Below are 23,219 nucleotides of genomic sequence, written 5' to 3' on the forward strand. Positions count from 1 at the left end.
GTACTCCTTTCCAAACCAGAAGTGGGAGTGAACTGAATGTGTACACAAGCTTAGATATCGTCCCTGAGGGAGGAGATTACCTCCTTTCCTATCTGAACAGAGCTGAATGCTTTCACTCCCATAGGAAACTGTCCAGGGCACCACTTGGGGATCACTGTGGCACCCTGTCTCAGGCCAAAACAGGTGGAGGGGATCGGGGGAACTTTCCAGAATTCAAAGCAAGCCAAGGAAACGAACTGCCCAGTTACCAAGCTCTCTTCCTTCAGTGGGGAATCAGAGCAGGGGTATCAAGAACCTTTGCCTTTGGCTCCCCCTTGTTCTCAGGTTCTCTCGGGGTCTGGCGTCCCCCTGGAAGCCACTCAGATTCCCCCCACTCCTTGCCTTATGATGCCACCATTCACTTTCCTCTGATTGCCAAAGACAGTAATTGTTCCTTTTGGAACATGTAGGAGGCAGCGAGGGCTCTTTCCACCCGAGGCTGTGCTATTTCCTGCAACGTTATAACATTCAGTGCAGCTCCTCTTCCCTCAGAAATAGACTTCATATGGCGCTTCTGAGTTGCGTTTTGACTTTTGGTGGGGCGGCACACTCAGCCGAGCAGGCGGAGCAGAAAGGGGAAGGAGTCATTACAACATGTACGAGCATCTGTGATGATTATGCACGGCTGAGTCCCAAGGATTGATGTGGGTTCTGTCCCAACGTGCCAGCATCATGCATTTTGCAAACATTACCTTTGAAAGATCAAACAAAATACAAAGGATATGTTGGGTTTGGTTCATAGGTGCGGGTCAACCAGGGAAGGGTCACGGGCTTCTCCATGGACTGCTGGTCTCGAGGCTGCTGGCCAGCCACAGTTGGGAGAACGATGCAAGGCCAGATTGACACACTTGGGTCTTCTCCAGAAAACCAATTATTCATGTCTTGATAAGATCAAGCACGTTGTGTGTGTGTGTGTGTGTGTGTGCGCGTGCGTGTGTGTGTGCGCGCGCGTGTGTTCGTGTTCCTTTTGAACTATGCATTCCTTCGCCAGATATAGGATTCTCCTCTGCATCCTTCTGTTAGAGAAACAGAAGAGGATGATTGACAGAAAGGGCACAGCTCTTCATTTTAGCAATAGAACAAGAAACCACCTTGTCCTCTGCTACACGAAGGCCTGGCTTTAGGGTGTGTGGCTATCATGATCAATCACTCATTTTCACACATTCAAACACACATAAAAAAAAATATTGCGTGACGTTACTGTTGACAGATAGCTTAGTCAGGATGTTCAAAGGGAAAACTCGTAAGCTCTGGCTGGATGAAAGCTGCTTCCCTCCCACCCCCTTCCATTTGCTTGTACAGTCATACCTTGGAAGTCAAACGGAATCTGTTCCGGAAGTCCGTTCGACTTCCAAAATGTTCAAAAACTAAACCGCGGCTTCTGATTGGCTGCAGGAAGCTCCTGCAGCCAATCAAAAGCCACGGAAGCCCCATCAGACATTCAGGTTTCAAAAGAACATTCAAAAACCAGAACAATCACTTCTGGGTTTGTGGCGTTTGGGAGCCAAAATGTCCCGAGTTCCAGGACGTTCGGGATCCAAGGTACGACTGTAATTTCTTGATCCAATTATAATTTCTCTGTTTAGCTTTTATATTTATTTGTTTTATAAGGGAAGGGTTCTGCAAGATGCACCTTCTGTTTGCTCATCTGGCATAAGTTGCTAGCAGCCAGGTAAATATTGGAGGACTCCTTGCTTTTGCACTGAGGCCTGCTAGCTGGCAGGCAGGCAGGCAGGCAGGCAAGTCCCTCCTCTCCTGATTCCTCCCAGAGGAAATTATTCTGAGAGGCTTAGGTGGGGGAGCAAGATGCTCAGGGGCATATTATGTGAACAAATGGTGTGTGTGTCCATTAGGAGGCAGATTGGGATCTACTGGGAGATGTCTGGAGTGCTCTGCATTAGGAGGCCTGCCTTTGGAAAAGGAATGCTAAGAAAAATGCAATGCATCCTTTGTAAAAATGGGGCTCGCAACAGCTTTCTGGCCAAGGTATGTGTGTGAGGGAAACCAGCTACTTTTGCCCACAGGAGGGAGTGGTAAAAATGCCTGGCTGCTTGCATGGCTTCTTCAGAGATACAGCAAGGGCTTCAGGCTCATTGTGGGAACACGAGAGGGCTTGTGTGGTCGTGAAGCTTGCTTGGGAGCTCTTGAAGACAAGCCTGCCTGCAGAGACTTTAGAATAATAGAATTGGACAGGACTTTGGGGGGTCATCTAGTCCAACCCCCTGCAATGCAGGAATCTTTTGTCCAATTTGGGTCTCGAACCTCGGATGACCTCAGCGAAGTGGTCCGAGTTCTTTCGAAGGACCATTTTATTTAGAAAAAATAATATATAGGCTGCTTTGTCAGAAAACACTGATAAGTGATGCTCATTATAAAGGATATAGGAAAGGGGCATGGGATCTGTGCAGAATGCTGACTCTTACATGCTTATGGTCACGCCAAGACATTTGGTATTCTCTGCTCATTAACACGTGGGAGAAAGTTCTCCTGAGCCAGCGCCATTAAGAAGCCCAGTAATGGGAAGAGCAGACTGGGAGGCGGACAGATCTCAGTGGAAAGGCAGCCCCTTTGAAATGAAAGAGACCAATGTGAGATAGCATCCGTGTGTTTCAAGGGCACTTGCTCAGGAGAACTGCCCAATCATGGGAGACAGATCTGAAGGAGCGCAAATCTCCCACTCTGTGCATCTTGAGGAAGAAGCAAGAGCCACTGGGCTCCATGGGGCCACTTACTCTCCATCTGCCCCGCAGCCAGCATGAATACGTAGCCTTAATGGTGCCTCAAGTGAAGCCCACCTGTCACGGCTGACCTCCACCTATCAGGAATCCTGAGCCTGGCTGCTTCAAGGGGGAAAGAAGTGGATAAACCCAGCATTAACTTCTGCAGCATATGCTCCAGGGTAGATTAATGCAGAGTGTGGCTTATATGCCCGGTCTACAGGGCATATAAGAGGCCTTAATGCCGAATCCCCTCCCAGCTCATTTGTTGACTCGAGGGTGATCTGCGGTGCTGAGCTCCTTTCGGAAAGCTCCTTGAGGAAAAAAGGGAATCCTACATCTCCCCACCATTTTAATTGGGTGTACATTTAAATGGGCGATACTAGGTTGTTGCTTGATTGTTTTCTGTAATAATAATAATAATAATAATAATAATAATAATAATAATAATAATAATAAATAAATAAATAAAATTGTTTATAACCCACCCATGTGGCTGAACTTGCCCTATATGTATTTTAAATTTTAAGTGCTTCAAGACTGTGATATATATATAAATATTAACAAAAACAAATAAACAGTTAAATCCATAATAGCATCAAAAAGCAACCGTCACAAAAAATGTCCTAAAGCATTTCCAAAGGGGTAGTTGTGCTGGTCTGGTGCAGCTAAAACAACGAGGCAATGGGAGGTAGGGGGAAGATAAATTTATTATCCAGTCCAAAGATGGCAAGACAAATGCATTCTCAAATCAAGTTGCAATCCTATATTGTGTTTATTTGGAAGTTTGCCTGAGAACCCCCGCTTTGAACCATCTTGTGTGGCAGGGATTATTCTATGTTAAGTGGAGGAATAATCTGAATGCTAGCAAACCATTTTCCCAAGAGGAGGCGGAGGGAAGTTGTCATAATTTGTCCTGATATGCTAGAAGCAAAAGTGGTTAAGAGGTTTGATGGATTATTGAGCAGCATTAAAAATGGAGCAGGCTTAATGCTTTGGCGTGAGCAGCAGCGACACCCTCCATCTATGGGTCCCAAAGCCCTTCCCAAACACCAGTTAATTGCCTGGCAGCTCCTATAGACCAACCTCCCACACAGATGGACATAATAATAACAACTCGCTTTCATTTGAAGCCTGTTTATTTTAGTCAGGAAGCCTCTCTGGGTTTCTGGGAAAGGAGGGCCACATGGCTGGGGCTGAGCACATGAAAGGCACCCTGCTCTCTGCAGACGATGGAATGGCTCAAGGTAGGCTGCCCAGGTGATGCCACGGGGAAGGGGGTGGGGCTCTGCTCCACCCTTTGCCTAGGTGTCAGGAAAGAAGAAGAGAAAGGTTCTGGGTTGAGAACACATTAATAAGCAGAGTCATCCTATCCTTTGGAATAAAGGTAAAGGGACCCCTGACCATTAGGTCCAGTCATGACCGACTCTGAGGTTGCGGCGCTCATCTCGCTTTATTGGCCGAGGGAGCCGGCGTACAGCTTCTGGGTCATGTGGCTAGCATGACTAAGCCGCTTCTGGCAAACCAGAGCAGCACACGGAAACACCGTTTACTTTCCCGCCAAAGCGGTACCTATTTATCTACTTGCATTTTGACGTGCTTTCGAACTGCTAGGTTGGCAGGAGCAGGGACGGAGCAACGGGAGCTCACCCTGTCGTGGGGATTCAAACCGCGTGGTTTAACCCACAGCGCACCCCGCGTCCCATCCTTTGGAACAGCCACAGCCAAAAAGATCTCCAAGTCCGTATGATGGCGGGAGAGGGACTCTGACAAGCTTCTAAGCACATAAGCAGAGGCCTAGATCTTCATCAGACCCAAGGCCCTCTTCGCCAATCAGGACAGTTAAAGTATTTCTTCCCACAGCGAACAGCTAAAACTATGTAACTGCAGGAGGCAGTGATGACCACCAACTTGGATGGCTTAAAAAGAGGATTAGGCAAATTTATGGAGAGAGGGAAGGCTACTGGGGGTGCAAACTTGAATAAAATATTGGGGGGCAGTTAAAATAAACCCTGTCCCACATAATCAATCACATAATGTGATGCGCGCACACACAACATTTGAATGGGAATCCCCCTCAACTTGGGAAAGGATGGCCCCCTCAAATATTTTATTGGAGGGGCTGAAGCGACCTCGGCTGGAGCAGTTGGCTCCTATGGGGCAGGGGTACCAACTTGAGTAAAATATTGGGGGAGGCCAGGTAAGCCCTGCCCCGCATAATCAATCACAAGATGCATAATCAATCACACACCCAATCTGAATGGCAATGCCCATCAACTGGAGGGGGAGCTGTCCCCCTCCAATATTTTATTGGGGCTTGGCGGCGAAGGGACCTCGACCCCTAGGAGTTGGCTCCTAAGGGCGCGAGGGTTCTTGTGCTCGGATCCTGCATTTGGCTGTGAGAAAAGGATGCTGCCCTAGGCAGGCCAGCACCAAGGCTCTTCCGCTGCTCCATTCTCACAACAGGGAGCCCCCTACCCAGCAGGGGTGCCAACTTGATTTTTTTTTTAAATGGGGTGGGGGCACGTAAACCCAATCCAGCATTATCGACCACATGACACGGCGCACTGGCACTATTTGAATGGCAATCATCAACTTGGGGGTGAGGAGTGCAGCCCCCCCAAATATTTTATTGGGCGACTGAAAGCCCCTCGACCCCTTGCAGTTGGCTCCTCTGCCCCAACAGCATTACCGGAAAGGGAAGCGTCCTCTCTCCTACCCTAAGCTGGGCTCTGATCCTTTTGGCAGGTCTGGCCCAGCCAGCCGGATCCACGGCAGGCGGCGGTGGCGAGGCGCTCTGCACGTGCTCGGGGCTGTGGGCGGGGCGACGAGACCCAGCCCGTCCCGCCCGCCCCCTCCCTCGCCGCGCCCCCCTCCAATCCCGCCCCCTCGCGCCGCCCCGCCTGGCCTCCCGCCCCGCCCTCGCCGTCCCTGCGGCTGCCATCCCGAGCGCGAGCTGGGCCAGCCGGCGATGGGCAGCCGCGACGCGGAGCCGCCCGGAGAGCTGCAGCCCGACCCCGCCTGAGCCTGCCTGGATCAGTAGCCGCCGCCGCCGCCGCCGCAGGATGGGCTAAGGCTCGGGCCCTGCCGAGGCCAAGGAGGAAGCCAGCAGGCAGGCAGGCGGAGAGGAGAGGCGAGGAGCCCGCCGCCCGGGCGCGAGAGGCAGGCTGCCGGCCGCGCTCGCCTCCGCCTCGGCTCGCGCCTTTGTTCTTGCCCGCCCGCCCGCCCGCCCTCGCCGAGGGGGCGGCGGCGGCCACGGCTCCTCATGGGCAGCGCGGCCGCGGCGCCCGGGGCTGAAGCGCCGCTGCTGCCTCCGCGGACACCCTGCCTCCTCCGCCGGGGGATGAGCGCCCCCCGCCGCCGCCTCCTCCTGCTCCGCCGCCCGGGCGCGCCGCTGCCGCCCTGACCGGCCCTCGGGCCGCCGCGATGGTGGACCCGGTGGGCTTCGCCGAGGCGTGGCGCGCGCAGTTCGCCGACTCGGAGCCTCCCCAGATGGCGCTGCGCTCGGTGGGCGACATCGAGGCGGAGCTGGAGCGCTGCAAGGCGTCCATCCGCCGCCTGGAGCTGGAGGTGAACAAGGAGCGCTTCCGCATGATCTACCTGCAGACGCTGCTGGCCAAGGAGAAGAAGAGCTACGACCGGCAGCGCTGGGGCTTCTCCAGACCCGCCCGCGCCGGCCTCGACGACGACGACGACGAAGACGAAGACGAGGGGACGGCCGCGGCCGACGACGGAGACGTCGGGGCTCAAACCAGCGGCCAGGCCAGGCCGCCGCAGCCGCCGAGCGGCAAACCCCACCACCACCACCGGCCGCGCCCGCCTGCCCTCCGCAAGCTCTCGGCGGCGCACAGCGACGGCTCCGAGGCGGACAGCCCGACGCAGCAGCAGCCCGACGGCAACGGCGAGGCGGCGGCGGAAGGGGGCTCCCCGGCCAGGGCCCGGGCGGCTCCCAGCGGCGGGAACAGCAGCAGTAGCCGCCGCCAGCGCCTTCTGAGCGTCTCCTCGGAGAAGGAGGCGGGCGCCTTCGAGCCGGTGGGCAGCCGGGAGCGCGGAGGGGGCGGCGCGGCCAGCAACGTGGCGGCGCTGCGCTGTAACTTCGAGCGGGGGCTGAAGAAGTCGTTGACGACGGCAGCGGCGGATGGGAAGGAGCCGTTGTCCGCGCCGCCCTGCTCGTCGGACAAGCCCTTCTACGTGAACCTGGAGTACCACCACGAGAAGGGCCTGGTGAAGGTGAACGACAAGGAGGTCTCGGACCGGATCAGCTCGCTGGGCAGCCAAGCTATGCAGCTGGAGGCACGGAAGAAGCTCTTGCCGGGGCTGCGCGGCCGCTCGACCGAGGCCTGCTTCGGCGACGGCGACTACGACGACGCGGAGCTCAACGCCCGCTTCCTCAAGGACAACCTGCTGGACGGCAACGGCGCTGCCCGCTCGTCCTCCGCCTGGCAGGCCGCCCCCTCGGACTTCCAGCCCTACCAGAGCGTCTACGTCGGGGGCATGATGATGATGATGATGGCGGCGGCGGCGGGGGGCGAAGGCGGCGGGGAGCCCGGGGGCAAAGGCGCCCCGCCGACGCCGCTGCTGCGCGGCCACTCGGGCGCCGCCGTCGAGCCGGAGAAGCCGCTGACCTGGCCGCGCCGCTCCTACTCGCCGCGCAGCTTCGACGACATCGGCGGCGGCTACACGCCCGACTGCAGCTCCAACGAGAACCTCACGTCGAGCGAGGAGGACTTCTCGTCGGGCCAGTCCAGCCACGTCTCGCCCAGCCCCACCGCCTGCCGCCTCTACGGCCGCGACAAGAGCCGCTCGCCCTCCCAGAACTCCCAGCAGTCCTTCGACAGCAGCAGCAGCCCCCCGACGCCCCAGTCCCAGAAGCGGCACCGGCAGCAGCAGCAGGTCGTGGTCTCCGAGGCCACCATCGTGGGCGTCCGCAAGAGCGGGCAGATCTGGCCCAGCGACGGCGACCTGCCGGCCGGCAGAGCCTCTCTGGACAGCTGCTACCACCTCGGAGAGGCAGGTGGGTGGGAATCTCCTTTTGTGTCCTTGTTCTTCAAGAGGGAAGGGGTGTCTCCCTTTTCTATAGCATGCAGCAGTGTTGAAATTCCTGATAATGGTGTATGTGGGGAGTCCCTTTTGTTTTCTGATGGTCCCTTTAGAAGGGGGGGGGGGGATATGATTTAGCCATATCTTGCCTCTGTGCCTGGCTGGGTTGGGGGAGTTTCTGACCTCCCACTTTGGACAGCTTTGTGGTGCCTGGTCTGGCCCACTCAGGTGAGGTCCTCAGGTTGGACCTTCTCCTCTGCTGCCTGCCCTTGGTTGGGTCAGGTGGTGCCATCCTGAGGCTCCTTCTCCTTCTATGGAAGCTGGGAAAACTCCATCTGGGGGCTTCACGTGGTCCTTCATCTCTTGGTGGGAGGGAGGTGCCAGGAAGTTGGGGTGCCCAACGGATCCTTGGCTCTAGAATGCAGATGTTAGGGTGGCGGCAGTGGAGGAGGAGGTTGTCTAACTCAAGTGGCCCTTGGACCAGTGGATCCTGCCTCTTTAGCCTGGTTGGGGGGGTTCTGCTGTCTTGCTCAGAATGACAGGAAAGCACCTGAGCCCCCTCCATCCTTTTGCCTCCTGATTTTGAAAGACTTCATGGACTAACCCCCGGCTTTAATGGGCTGCCTTTGAGATGTTACGGAGTGTGGCTTGGCTTGTGTGATCCATGGGTCACCTGCACTCTGCTGCTGAGCTGCTCCCTTCCCCCAGTGTTAACAGGCATGTTGTGTTTTGAGTCAAGGACCAGATTCTACCTGTGATTCATCTTCACCTGCACTCATCACATGGTAGATGTGCAGTCATCGCGTGATGGGCCCGGGTGTGTGGATGCACCTGGAAGTCATCTGGCTCAGCCTTTCCCCAACCTAGTGCCCTGCAGCTGTTTTGGACTACGGTTCCAGGCCGCCATGGCCATTGAGGGGAATTGTAGCTGCAGGGCACCCAGTTGGGGAAGGCTGATCCTAGCCCCTTGTGCTTTCATTTAGGAACCTACCTGGGTGACCTTTCAGTGGGATGCTAGGCTGGACATGCCACTTTCTTGGGCCTGAGACCACTATGCTCCTCCTTGTTTAAGTGTCTTACTTTTAAGGAGTGTGTCTTCCTGGCGTAAACACTGGCCAGGTGTGTATTGTGTGTCCAGGCAGACGCTGGACTTGATGAGAGCAAGGCTGCTTAGGAGCTGCGTGTACCTTTCTAACAGACACTGGCTTCCCTTGTCCAGTTCTGAGATGATGGACAGTGGTTGTCTCTACTGGAACTTGCCCCTGCAGCTTGCCAGGCATTGCCACTGGACCTCTGCTTAAAGAGCAGAGCAGGTTTAGCAAAGCAGTAGTTGATTCTGTAGAACAGGTCTAGCAAAGGCCTTGGATAATAATTTATTATTGAGTTATAATCTCCTCATGCTTCCAGGAAGTGCCCTTCAGGTAGCCTACGGCCCCACAAATTCAGCCCAATACCAATTAAAAATCTACATTCGAAATCTTAACAAGTACATGGGTAATGGGGACAGCAAAGGACATGAAAGTGGGGGGGGGGCGAAACATTGCATGCTGACAATCATTCTAAAATGATAGGCATTTCTTTTTAATATTGATGGATGCTGGAGGTGCTGAACTGGAAGAAGTTGTGGCCTCTGGAGTGAGGGTCCAGATTGCTCTATATATAGATCCTTCACCTTTGTCATTCCCAGAGTCAATATTGTAATAAGGAACAGCGTCTGACATTTGCAAACAGCTAAATTCTTGCTTGCTTGGCTGGGCTTCAAGAGGCTCTCAGAGTAGAGAGGTTTCGAAGCTCTCAAGGAGAGTTGGGATCCTTCGTCCTCCTAGTTTGGCATTTGTTAATATTTAAATGCAGGTAGAGTGTCTGAGTCTCCTTTTCCTGCCTCTCCTTTATTTCCTGAGAATTTCTCTCCCCACCACCCCACAATATATTAGGGGGGGATTGTTTGGGCTCTGAGCTGGCTTTGGCACATGGAAGGCGAAGGCTCCTTATCCTCAAAGTGACCTCTCCCCTCCCTCCCTCCCTCCCAGATTAGAGAGCCCTCAATTTCTTTTCTTCTCAAGACTTGTGGATCTTGTGCGAGAAGCAATGGGGGCGGGGATGGGAGAGGGAGGAGGCTCAACCACTGGTCTAATCTGAACTGCAGCCATCTGTCCTGTGATGATGCTCTTTAGATGTCTGTGAAGCCTCTCCTCAGGCTTGCAGTTTCCTGGGCAGGAACAATAGGAGGGGAGGGAGGGGAGGGTGCCCAGGCCAATGCCTCAGGGCTCTCTCTTCTCTTTCAGCTGCCTGGGCTGTCCTTGCAGAGAGGCAGGTGCCCTTTAAATGGGTATTCCCTCCTCCACACACACAAAGCTTTTGCTCTTCTAGCAGATGAAACCCTGAAACTGTGAGGCACCAGACCTGGTTCCCCAGCAAGCCCAGAATTTGTGTGTGTGCCTGCAAAAAAGGGTCATGTCTCTCCATCCCACAGAAACAGCAGCGCAGTACCTTGAAGAGTAAGCCTGATGCAGGAAGAAAGGGCCCCTTTCCATCATGGCATTAACCACATCCACTGTTTTATTTTGTCTATGCTTCCACGATGTTGTTGTTGTTGTTGTTATTGTTATATCCTACCTTTTTAGCAGACCTGGGCTGCTAAATTCAGCTTACACAAATTACAACAAGAGAGATGAAATACAAAAAAAAAAAAAGGTAAAAAGGGTAAAAAAGATAATGATTAAGGAGAATTTAGAATTAAGGCAACGTTAAAAACCAATCTATTAAAATTCAGGTAATAAAAAACATGCGCTGCTCCCGGTGGTTAATGATACAGGGGAAAGACACCTTTGAAACAATTAAGGTGCATGGCAGCGTAAATGTAAAAGGGAAGAGAAGCCAGAACTATGAAGAACAAAGTGGGTGGACTTCCAAAATAACCTGAGCAGGAAAAGAGGCAAACCTGCCTCTGGGGTTTGTTTTGACCTTCCTTTGCTTGAAGGTAGAAGGCAGCTGGTTGTGAGGGGGCAAAATGAAGTTCTGTAAGGGAAGATCTCAAAGCTGGGTCTGCTACTGAGAAGGCCCCACTTTCCCTGGATCCCTAAAGTAACAGCAGGACCAGCTGACATGGAAGGCAGTATTCTGGACCCCAGTACGTTTAGGACTTTTATAGGGTTACAACCAGCGCTCTAAATTGTGCCCAGAATTGAAGCTGCGGTAAAGCAGGAGTGAGTTGCATACTCTCCACATCTGACTGTGATCAAGAGCCTGGCTGAACCAAACTCCTTCAGAGGCAGCCCCACCTTGAGTGCATTGCAGTAGTCCAGGCGACATGTGAATAAGGCCCACATTCCCGCAGCCTGATTGGACATCTCTGGGAATGGGTGTAGCGGGTGCATTAGCCTCATTTGTGCAAAGGTGTTCCTTGGCACTGATGAAATCTGGGTATTTAGGCTCAGAAAATGAACCCCCAGAAAATGAACTTGGGTCTTCAAGCACAGCACAACCCACATCCAATGCAGATTGAACTGTCTTCCCTATTGGCCAGGAACACCTTTGACATGTCTGGATTAAGTTTCAATTTGTGCGTTCTCCTGGCGCCATTTTGGATGGAAGGTGAAGTCTCAGCATCTTCAGGGAAACCTGGAGTTGAGATGCAAGCACGTGCTCAAGTGCGCTGCCCGAAAATGCCTATACACCAATGGGGGGGAGGTATTCAAGGAGGTATTTTCTAAAAAAACAAAAGCTTTCCCACCAACTCTTTTGGGTTCAGTGAACCAATGCTCTGTTTTAGAGTGGCATTTGCCACCCCACCTTCCCCACTCAGTCTGGCCCTCTCAAGGCAACTTTTGTAAGCCAGGAAGGGTTAAGTGCATACATGGCTAGGTTCCAAGATTCCCGTTCACACCTTCAGATTGCACAAACATCCTTCAGAGCTGGATGAGCAGGTGCCAAAGTGACCTGCTGCAAGGGTGCAAACCGTTTTATCTGCAGAATGCCTCGTAAACTGGTCACCGTGAGGGTTCTTCAGTATCGTCTTGCAAGAGATGTCAGAGGCCCTGGAAAAAGCTCTTCTGGACAACTCTGTCCCTCTGCAGTGGTGGCAGAGAAGCATGATCCTCCGCACCCCCTGGAATAATCTCTGAAAGGGTATCTTTTCTGTGTTCCCTCAATACTTTTCTGCCCTCATGGCTCCCTATTCATATTCTCAAGATCTCCAGGGAGCCTGTTTGGTTTTGCTGAGTGGGTCACTTGAGGGCCATTTTGTCAGCTGCCCATGCAGAAAGTCGGACAGTCCCCAAGGCCCAATGGGAAGTGGTAGGCATCCACCAGTCTCTTTATGGGAGCCTTCATAAAAAAGGTAAAGGACCCCTGGACGGTTAAGGTGACGATGGGGTGCGGCGCTCATCTCCACTTATAAGCTGAGGGAGCCGGTGTTTGCCGCAGACAGCTTTCCAGGTCATGTAGCCAGCAGGACTAACCTGCTGCTGGCACACGGAGGACCGTGACAATAGCCACCAGAGCCGCTGCAGCAGTACCTATTTATCTACTTGCACTCGCAGGCTTTTGAACAGCAGTTCAAGGTTGGCAGGAGCTGGGAGATGGGAATTCACCCCATCGTGGGGATTCGAACCAACCTTCCGATCAGCAAGCCCAAGAGGCTCAATGGTTTAGACCATAGCACCACCTGCTCCCTAGGAACCTTCTTAATTGGTCTTCAATTTGACCCTGTAGGGGCAATAATCCTATTCCACCTAACAGTGAGAATCTACTCCTGTGGCAGAGTTGTAGGGGACTCCCCATAACTGCTAGTTGGGGGTAAGCTACATGGTACATTACTATTTGTCTATTTATTACATTAATATCCCACCATTTCTTCCAAGGAGCCCAAGGTGGCATACATGGTTCTCCCCCCACTCTCAATCCCCACAACAGCCCTGTGAAGTAGGTTAGGCTGAGAGGCAGTGACTGGCTCACCCAATGAGCTTCATGGCTGAGCGGTGATTCGAACCCAGTTCTCCCAGGTACTAGTCTGCCACCTTAGGATGCACAGGGTGGGGAGTCATTTGTTTGAAAGCCCCTGTCCATGTGCTTGGTTCTCCCTCCTTGGGCTTGGTTCGTCACTGCTTTGAAGGGTCTCCACTGCCATCCCACTGGTTGTGATTTCCTTTTCTGAGCTCTTGGGCTTGGCTGTTTGTGGGCAGGGGATGCCCCACCCCTTGAATGGTTGAAAAGGGGGAGCCAGCCCCCCTCCCACAAGCTTTGATGATAAACCTTTGGGGAGAACTGGAGGGGGGCAGTGTTATTTTTCTCATTGTATTTTTAAAGCTGTTGTGTGCTTGCAGGGGCAGCGGCTTCAAGGTATTCAGAATGCAAATCCCTCCAGATCAAAGCTCGTCTCTGCATTTGGCTGGGGCCTCTGAATCTGCAATGTTCTCCCACTTTATTTTGTGTTACAGCATTTCAGATGCCAAGCTGGGGGCAGTGTTAGGTGTTCTGACTGCGGATTTTGTTATAATGGGGGTTGGTAGCAAAGCTCCCCTCCTCCAGCTTTCCTCTTTCCCCTCCATTATTTCTGCAAAGAATATGGAGTAGCATAACTTCACAGAAAATATTTCACATCCTTCTCTTAAATGACATTTGGCTCTCCCCATATTTATTTACCTACTTAATTTATAGAGCTGCCCTATAGCAGAAGAACTCAAGGAAGCCAGTGTGATGTTGTGGTTAGTGTTGGACTAGGACCTGGGAGATCAGGGTTCAAATCCCCACTCACTGGGTGACTTTGGGCCATAGCTGTCAACTTTTCCCTTTTCTTGCGAGGAATCCTATTCGGAATAAGGGAATTTCCCTTAAAAAAATGGGAAACGTTGACAGCTATGCTTTGGGCAAGTCACAGCCTCTTAATCTACCTCACAGGGTCATTGTAGGGATGAACGGAGGAGGGAGCTGTGTATTCCTTGGAGGAAAAAGGTGGGATATACCGTATTTTTTGCTCTATAAGACTCACTTTTTCTCTCCAAAATTAAGGGGACATGTGTGTGCGTCTTATGGAGCGAATGCAGGCTGCGCAGCTATCACAGAAGCCAGAACAGCAAGAGGGATTGCTGCTTTCACTGCACAGTGATCCCTCTTGCTGTTCTGGCTTCTGGGATTCAGAATATTTTTTTCCTTGTTTTCCTCCTCCAAAAACTAGGTGCATCTTATGGTCTGGTGCGTCTTATAGAGCGAAAAATACGGTGAATGCAATAAACAAGCTCTTCTACTTCCCTACTTAGGGAAGCTGGAGGGGCCAGCCAGGTGGAGATGCCAGTCGCCCAATCTCCACGTGGTCGCAGTTGGACTTGCACCAGTCGCAAAGCATGCCTGAGCAATTTTTCACACTTTAAAGTGCTACGGCAGGTGGTCATGGTCGGGATCGCTTTGCAACCACTTGCATATCAGGCAGTAGAGGGCCGCCACAGTTTAAGGAAGGATATTGAAAGCTGGAACATGTGCAGAGGAGGGTGACCGAGGTGCTGGAAACCAAGCCATATGAGGAACGGTTGAGGGAGTTTGGTGTGTTTAGCAAGGAGACTGAGAGGTGATACGCTAGCCGCCTTTAAATACCTGTAATGTCAGATGAAGCAAGCTTATTTCCTGCTGCTCCAGAGGGCAGGACCAGAACCAGTGGATTCAGATAATGAGAAATGAGATTCCGGCTAAACGCTATAAAGAACTTTCTGACCGTAAGAGCTTTTTGACGGTGGAACCGAGGTTGAGTGGCCATCTGTCAGGGATTCTTTAGCTGTGGTTCCTGCATTGCAGGGGGGTCAGACTAGGTGACCCCCAAGTTTACAGTTTTGTGCTTCTCCACATGCTGTGATTGAAGGCTGTGATGTTTCCTCCTCCCTGCGCTTCTCCACAGATGGGGGGGAGAAAGTGGACTGAAGCAGCACTTATAGGGGGGCAGTTTCTGGTGCGGCTTAGTTGATTAACTAATTGTATCAGTTGTAATTGGTTTATTAGCTGGTTAAATCTGCACCCATCGGCAAATGGATGAAGCCATTGTTTGAAAGAGGAACGCTCTTTGGAGAGGCAAAGGGAGAAAGGGAGGGAGCAGGGAGACCCAGCCAGATGGGTGGGGTATAAATTATTATTATTATTATTATTATTATTATTATTATTATTAATTTATTTGGGCCATGGCCCAGTAGCGTGCACGGCTTTGCCTTGTGTGTCGAAGGTCCCATTGGGGCGTCTTGCCTCTTCCACCCCCACCCTCCAACCCCCTTCTTTACTTTCTGAAGAAGCCAAACCAGTTTCCCCTTGATGACAAACAGGCTGGAATTCACACCAATTTTTCGGGCTGCCGGGTGGGTAGATTTCCAGTCCATCCGGCTTTGCTCCTTTTTCATGTGTCCCCCACACCTCTTCAGTGCGCCATTAGAATAACAGAATTGTAGAGTTGGGAGGGACTCCGAGGGTCATCCAGTCCAACCCCCTGCGATGCAGGAATAAAGCAGCTGGCCACCTGACCACTGTTCAGAAACCTCCAGCGAAGGACAGCCTGCCACCTTCTGAGGTCGTCCGTTCCGCTGTTGAACAGCTCTGGCCCTCAGAAAGTTCTTTCTGACATTTAGTCAGGATCTCCTTTCTTGTCATTTGAATCCATTGGTTCCAGAGCAGCAGAAAACGCAAGCTTCCTCCATCATGTGGCAACCCTTCAGGTATTTGAAGATGGCTTGCTCGCTTGGTCTTGCAGCTGGCTGGTGGCCACAGACTTCACTGGGTGAGACCCAAACTGTGGCTTGCTCTGTTCCAGGATGGGCAGCCATCACTGGGGCAAGAGGCAGCTGTCAGTGGCCTGGCTGGCTGTTTGTCCAGTCTATTCAGAAAAGCCAGTCCTGCACAGAGAGAGGTCAAGAACGGGGGGAGGCCTCTTTTTGGGGGGAGGGGAAGCTGTGTTTTGCAGATAACCTGATGTAAGAATGAGTGTGTGCGAATGTGGAATGCTGCATAGTCTTCACAATTGTTTATTTAATGCATTTTTACTCTGCCCTTTAGCCAAAACAAAGCTCCCAGGGCAGCTTGCGAGTCTCAGGAGGAGTCAGGGCAATCCCTGCCCTCAGGCTGAAATGTGGAGGCTGTTCTCATCATCCGCTGGCATTTGTGGAGCCCCTGGAGGCCCCCCCCTCCTTTCTCTCTGCTGCCAGGGCTGGGCTCTTTCTCTCAGGGAGGGCTGACTTGGACAAATGATTGGTTTTGAATTTTGAATTTCAGGGGGTTGGGCTAGATGACCCTTGGGGTCCCTTCCAGTTCTATGGTTCTATGACACTTTCAGTGATTTCTCAGTTTGCCTGTAGTCCTGGTTTTGCTAGCCAAAGCACTCATATGCCTCTCCCGATTGCTGGGAGTCTTGTTAAGCTCCTTGGCCATTAAAGCTAGTGATTTGCACACATGTGTGCTCTCTCTTTTAAAAAAAGAAAGAAGGAAAGTTTACACCTGAGCTTTGATGGGGGACACTTTTTAAGTATAGAAGCAAAGCAAACAGAGGGCTTGTGGTATGTAGTCCACCTTTCTGCTGCTTCTCCATGCGATGCAAAAGCTGGACACCTGTAATGCCACAGATGCCGTCTTGAATATTGAGGCTTAGTCTTGGAGTACTGTGAAGAAACGTGGGTGCATGATTCTGAGCACCTGGTGAGGGCGTTTAGGTCACCCCAGGGTAAAGGTAAAGGTGAAGGGACCCCTGACCATTAGGTCCAGTCGTGACTGACTCTGGGGTTGTGGCGCTCATCTCGCTGTAATGGCCGAGAGAGCCGGCGTACAGCTTCTGGGTCATGTGGCCAGCATGACTAAGCCGCTTCTGGCGAACCAGAGCAGCGCACGGAAACGCCGTTTACCTTCCCACAGGAGCGGTACCTATTTATCTACTTGCACTTTGACATGCTTTTGAACTGCTAGGTTGGCAGGAGCAGGGACTGAGCAACGGGAGTTCACCCCATCGCGGAGATTCAAACCGCCGACCTTCTGATCAGCAAGTCCTAGGCTCTGTGGTTTAACCCACAGCTCCAGCCACGTCCCTCACCCCAGGGTAGCTGCATCCAAATCCTGCATTTCTGGGATTGGGTGTCTGCATTTGCATCCCCTGGACAGGTGTGGCCGGCATTCTCTGGCATGGCTCTGCTCCCTCTTCCCTTTCACCTGGGCTGGCTCTGCAATCAAGTTTCTTTTGCTCCTCCCAGTTTGGCAGGAGCCAGGCAGCTGCTGGATTGGAAACTGGACCTCATAAGCCCCAGCCAAAAGGGGCTTTCCATGCCAGGGCCTGCCTTGCTCCTGATGGAACTGTTCATTCTGCCTCTTCTCCGACTGCCTTGCCTTTCCCCCTCCTGACCCTTCTCTGCTTTCAGTTTGCTTCTTTCCCACTGGCTGCCCCTTCAGCTTCCTCAGAACCCAGTACAGACCAGGCGAGCGAGCGGCTGGTGGTCTGGGGGGAGAGCGGAGACTGGCGGATGGTGTCGCCTTTTGGAAAGTGTGGCTGCCTCTTCCTCCTGCTGGCTTCCTTGTCATCTGGTGGCCAGCTCTGGGTTCTGGGATCTGGTTTCACTAAGCAGCACAGAAGAGGAAACTTTTGGGATCTGCTTTCCTCCTTCCTCTTTTAGTCCTAAAAGTCAGTGGGGGAAAGTTAGGAGAAAGGCCATGATCAATCTCAGCATATACAGTGGTACCTTGGGTTAAGAACTTAATTCGTTCCAGAGGTCCGTTCATAACCTGAAACTGTTCTTAACCTGAAGCACCACTTTAGCTAATGGGGTCTCCCGCTGCTGCCGCCGCGCCACCACCGCGCGATTTCTGTTCTCATCCTGAAGCAAAGTTCTTAACCCAAGGTACTATTTCTGAGTTAATGAGTCTGTAACCTGAAGCGTCTGTAACCCGAGGTATATCCCCAGAGCTCTGCAGAATCAGACCAAAACTTCCCTTGAGGCTGTATCTTGTTGGGAGAGAAGGGGTTTAGCTGAGCCTCCAGCTCGACATGACACCTTCTACATATGAGCAACATTAGAAACTCAGATATATAAGCTAGGCGCCAAATGGCTCCTTAAACCAAGGTTGCAGTCGCCAAAACAGAATGTCTAGTTGTCATTTTTGGGCAAGACTAAAGTCTTTATTTTTCAAAGGACTGACTGTGGTTGATTCCCAGTTAGACCTCTGGCTAGTTCAGATGACAGGTTAAGAGCTTTGAGAACTTCAGAAGAAAAGTCGCCTGGTTCCAAGTGGTCAAAAGCCAGGTGCAAAATGCACCTGGCTAATTTCAAACACTGCATACAAAATGTTTTATTTTATGCAGAGAAGCAAATTGCCTGCTGTGAGATACCACCCGAGGCCCCTGAAGTGCTCCAGCCCAGGCGCAGGTGAGCCTCCTTGGCCGCCATTTTGTGTGTGAAATTGTGGGAGAAACTGATTCAGTTCAGGAAGCTGCTGGCCTCTTTGCTTGGCCACTGAGCCAGGATCCTTTCTGAAATGGTGTTTGCCTCCCACTGACATGTTGGCTGCCATCAGTCCGGCTATTTGAGCAGGCAGCTCTGGTTTGCCTTCGTTGGACCAAGGAGCTCAAATCTCTCTCTCTACACCCCAATCCCTTGCCATAAAGGGGAGGGCTTTGTAACCCAGCTGCTGCCTATGGGCGGCTGCTCTGCCTAGTAAGGAAAACCACTTTGCTCCCCCCTGGGGCTACTGCAATTCCAGTCTGGCAGATAACTCTTCTTTTATGACTCTTGCTGTGATGGGCTGTAATAGTGGCTGGTGACGGAATGGGGCCTGGCTGGTCCAGCAGGAGATGTCTCTGGCTTTTCATTTGCTCTTAACCACATCAGGTGTGTGTGTGTGGGGGGTGTCTTCTGGGCCAATTGCCCTCTGAGCAGATGCAGTAGTGGGGGAGAAGTAGCTTTCCTTTGCCCCCATTGGGTAGATGAGTTTAGACTGAGCTTGAGCCCAGTCTTCCTCACTCTGGTGCCTTCTAGGTGGTTTGGACCACAACTCCCATCAGCCCCAGCATCACATAGCTGTATTGGGCATCCCATTCTCAGAGTGGCCAACCAGGATGCCCCCAATGGGAAACCCTCCCAGGCAGGATCCCAGCACAAGAGCCCTCTCTCCCCCTTCAGTTTCCAGCAACTAGAATCCAGAAGCACTGCTGCCTTCCAGTTGTGGAGGCAGAACATAGTCTAATGGTCAGTAGCTTCCCTTGATGGAGGTGGAAGCCCTTCATGCAAAGGCTGCATCGCTTGGGGGAATCCCTCCAGTTTTGGATTCTTTACATCAAGCAAGAGTTGGATTGTGTGGCTTTCAGGGACCCTTCCAACTCTTGGCTAACTTCAGCAAAATTGAGTAGACTATTCTACTCTTCAGGTTTCTGTGATGGGCCTGGGAAGCAGGATTAGCCATCCAAAGATTGCACTCTTCCATTGTCTACTAAGGACACACAGTGCTTTTCTTTGGGCAAGGAAGGTTGGGGGGGGTGTTAAACGCTGTCCCCCTTTTCCATCATCATCATCACATTTATTTATTAAATGCAAACGGACAGCTGAGGGGAAAGGGTATTTGTTTTTAAAAATGGATGCTAATTGGAGATAAATTTGTAATGCGAGCAGCATGTAATAGTAAAAAAATGGAAATATCTGAGAAAGAAAGTAGGAAGCCAGTTTTTGGAAAAATCGTATTAAAATAGTTTTAATTTGGCATTGATGTGTTGTAAATTTGGAAAATGAATATGTATATGGAAAATGAATATATATATATATATATATAGCGCACCACTCGTTGGAAGTGATAGCATCTTGCAGGAAGTCCCCAGGTTCAATCTCCAGGTAAGGCCTTTCTCAACGTTCGGTCCCCAGGTGTTATTGGACTACAACTCCCATCATTCCTAGCCAGCATGGCCAGTGGTCAGGGATGATGGGAGTTGTAGTTCAAGAGCATCTGGGGACACAGGGTTGGTTGAGAAAATCTGCCCTAGAGAGTCTCCTGTCTGAAATCCCAGAGAGCTGCCGCTGCCAGTCAGTGTAGTAGACAATAATGAGCTAATGGACCAGTGATCTGATCCAGTGTAAAATGGCTTCCTATGTTTCTACTAGCTGCATACAGAAAAAAATTAAAAAATTCCAATTAAAATAGACCTGCAACTGTGCTAAAAAAAATTTAGCAGAGTACAATTTAAGCAACAGCATCAAAAGGTGTGAAACGGATTGTAAGGAGAAAATGTCTCTGTGTGTGTGTTTAGGGGGTGGGTGAGAAAATAATTTTCAAGAGCTATTCCTGTTATCTCTCCCAACACTGACTGATAGGAGGGGCTTATCTCTCCTTTCCATGTGCCCCAGAGGAAGCTGGGATGGAAGAAGAGAATCTCCTCTCATCGCCCGGACAACAGGGAATAAATCAAAACAGGATTGGGCACCAGAGAACAGTTGGCAGTTGAAAACAATGCCCCCTTCCTGCACACTGGCATCTCAAATCCCCCCTCCCCGTAATGTTTAATATGCACGATGGGGGCTGGACTGATCTGGGGCATCCTTGGAGCAAGCTGCTCATTTCAGCAAGCATCCCTTTTTCTTCAGCCAAAAGACCCCTCCTCTTTCATTTAAACAGGAGGTTGTCTGAGGGGTTGCAGCTCAGAGCTACGTTTTGGAGATGGAAAGTGGTTCTGAATGTGTTTTATGGGGTGGGGGAGAGAAACTAATGAATTTTAAAGCAATCCTGGTGTGGAGAATATTGGGAGAGGCACTTGCTTGGCTTTCCCTCCTCCTTTTTAGAAACGCCTTGGAGGGTTTGATACGATCATGACTTTAATGGACATTGCTCTGTGTGTGTGTGTGTGTGTCTGTGTCTGTCTGTGTCTCTGTCTGTGTTTGGGGAGGCGTCTGTCCACCTTGTCTCAGTGAAGAGACATGGGATCCAGTTTTGTGGAAGGGCAAATTTGCTTTCCATTGCAGCAATGAGCTAGCTCTCAGTCCTGCCCAGAGGCTGCTGGAATAAGGAGCCAGGAAGGAGTGGAGGTCCTCATTTCTTGCTTCCAATAATGAAATTACAGGGTGCAGCAAGGCAAGCATGGGGTGGGTAACCTCGGGCCTGAGGGCCAATTGCAGCCCTCTGGACCTCTCTGTCTGTACCTTGGGACTCTTCCCAGGCCACACCCCCTCTTCCTAGGCCACACCCCTTGCTGGCCTTGCTTCACACCCTCCTTGAGTGCCATGGCCTTAGTCTCTGTAGAAACGATTCTACCGTACAAAGGTGTTGTTGTTTAGTCGTTTAGTCGTGTCTGACTCTTCGTGACCCCCTGGACCAGAGCACGCCAGGCACTCCTGTCTTCCACCGCCTCCCGCAGTTTGGTGAAACTCATGCTGGTAGCCTTGAGAACACTGTCCAGCCATCTCATCCTCTGTCGTCCCCTTCTGCTTGTGCCCTCCATCTTTCCCAACATCAGGGTCTTTTCGAGGGAGTCTTCTCTTCTCATGAGGTGGCCAAAGTATTGGAGCCTCAGCTTCAGGATCTGTCCTTCCAGTGAGCACTCAGGGCTGATTTCCTTAAGAATGGATAGGTTTGATCTTCTTGCAGTCCATGGGACTCTCAAGAGTCTCCTCCAGCACCATAATTCAAAAGCATCCATTCTTTGGCAATCAGCCTTCTTTATGGTCCAGCTCTCACTTCCATACATCACTACTGGGAAAACCATAGCTTTAACTATACAGGCCTTTGTTGGCAAGGTGATGTCTCTGTTTTTTTGCCTTTGGCCCCTCCCACCAGTGGCATGTGGCCCCCAGACAGTTGTCCAGAAGAGATTGACTGCAGAGGGTGGGGAGAGACTTGACCGTACATTTACCCGACCTGCACTGATTGAACTGAACCAGCTGCCAGCTTGCCACTGAGCTCAGTTTAAGGTGTTATCATTAACGCAGAAAGCACTAAACACCTCAGGACCAGGTTACCTGAAGGAACGCTTTCCTTCCTGCCCTGTTAGATCACTGTGACTTTTGGAGGGGGCTCTGCTGGCACTCCTGCAACCTGCAGAACTAGAGGGGGCATTTGTGGTGGCAGTGGCCACCTGGTTGAACAGAATGCCGCCCTCCTCACCCCCACCCCGGCCATCTGGCATGCACCAATGGTTTCTGCTGCCTGTTAAAAAAAATAAATAAATCCCTGAGCATTCCCAGACCAGGGGGTTTTAAAACTGCAATTTTCATGTTCTTGTGTTTTATTGTTTTGCAGAAGCTTTGTGGTTTTTAGATCCCAAGCACGTTGTAATTTTTAAACTTCAAAATAAAATGAATAAGCTTGGAAGCGCAACCCGGGGCTAATCTAACAGGAACACAATCCGGTGTGGTTATTCTGCTCTGGAATCCTATACTAGGGAGTCCCGTGCAGTCGAAAAGCTAGCACGTTTTAACCAACCAGGGTTTTGATCTAGCAGCAGGTTATTATTTCCTTTTACATATTTGGTGCGCCTACAGAGGCAGATTTTTGTGGCCAACTGTTTACTGTGTTAACGGGGGCCATTTATTATCTGTCACCCAGGCATGCATCAGTTTACTTAGGCCAGGGGAGAGTGTCTCTGCTAAATCAATTTGCAGCTGGTCCCTAAGGGGATCAATCCAGCACATCCCATATGGTGCCCAGGCAGACCCACCAGCTCTCTGCTACACCAGGGAGCAGGAGAGAGGCATTAATGAAGGTAGTGTTAGCCCCCCACCCTGTGACCCCCCCCCTCTCGGTTGCCACCTCCCTCCTCTAAGGATTCCACTAGCTGTTCTCTGTGGTCTTCTGGAATTACTACGAGGGATCACGCTCCTCTGGTCTAACGCTCGGTGGTTTCTTCAGTTTCTGAAGCTGTGTTTAAAGTCTCCAGATCTCATGAGAAAGGAGCTCCCTGGGTCGAAAGAAGCATGTGGGAATAACCACCTCTGAGCATTGCCAAATGCCTCATGGCTTGGGGCTGCTCAGAGCCTCTGGGGACAAATGCCCCATCTGTCCAAGAGACACGTTGGAAGGTGCCAACAACATTCTTCTGTTCAAGCTTCTCTTTCAAACAGAGAGGTCTGTTTCTAGATGGGGTTGCTTCCCAAGTCAAGGCTGATGGAACAGTTAAGTGACTGGGAGCGGCCGCCGAGACCATATAACACCGGTCTTGAAAGACCTACATTGGCTCCCAGTATGTTTCCGAGCACAATTCAAAGTGTTGGTGCTGACCTTTAAAGCCCTAAACGGCCTCGGTCCAGTATACCTGAAGGAGCGTCTCCACCCCCATCATTCTGCCCGGACGCTGAGGTCCAGCGCCGAGGGCCTTCTGGCAGTTCCCTCATTGCGAGAAGCAAAGCTACAGGGAACCAGGCAGAGGGCCTTCTCGGTAGTGGCGCCTGCCCTGTGGAATGCCCTTCCAGCAGATGTCAAAGCGATAAACAACTACCTGAC

The 23,219-nt window shown here is 51.6% G+C and overlaps 1 protein-coding gene across 1 annotated transcript in view; it reads left to right on the top strand.

Moving 5' to 3' along the window:
* Positions 1-6,167: 6,167 nt before the first annotated feature.
* BCR (BCR activator of RhoGEF and GTPase) overlaps positions 6,168-23,219 on the top strand; it is a 99,660-nt gene continuing 82,608 nt past the window's right edge. Inside the window, exon 1 of the mRNA XM_081842743.1 lies at positions 6,168-7,770. Within this exon, the coding sequence (XP_081698869.1) occupies positions 6,183-7,770 (1,588 nt within the window). The 5' untranslated portion in view covers positions 6,168-6,182. The remainder of the gene's footprint in view (positions 7,771-23,219) is intronic.

The sequence above is a fragment of the Podarcis erhardii genome (assembly GCF_964252035.2).
Source record: "Podarcis erhardii genome assembly, chromosome: 15".
Classification (NCBI taxonomy): domain Eukaryota; kingdom Metazoa; phylum Chordata; class Lepidosauria; order Squamata; family Lacertidae; genus Podarcis; species Podarcis erhardii.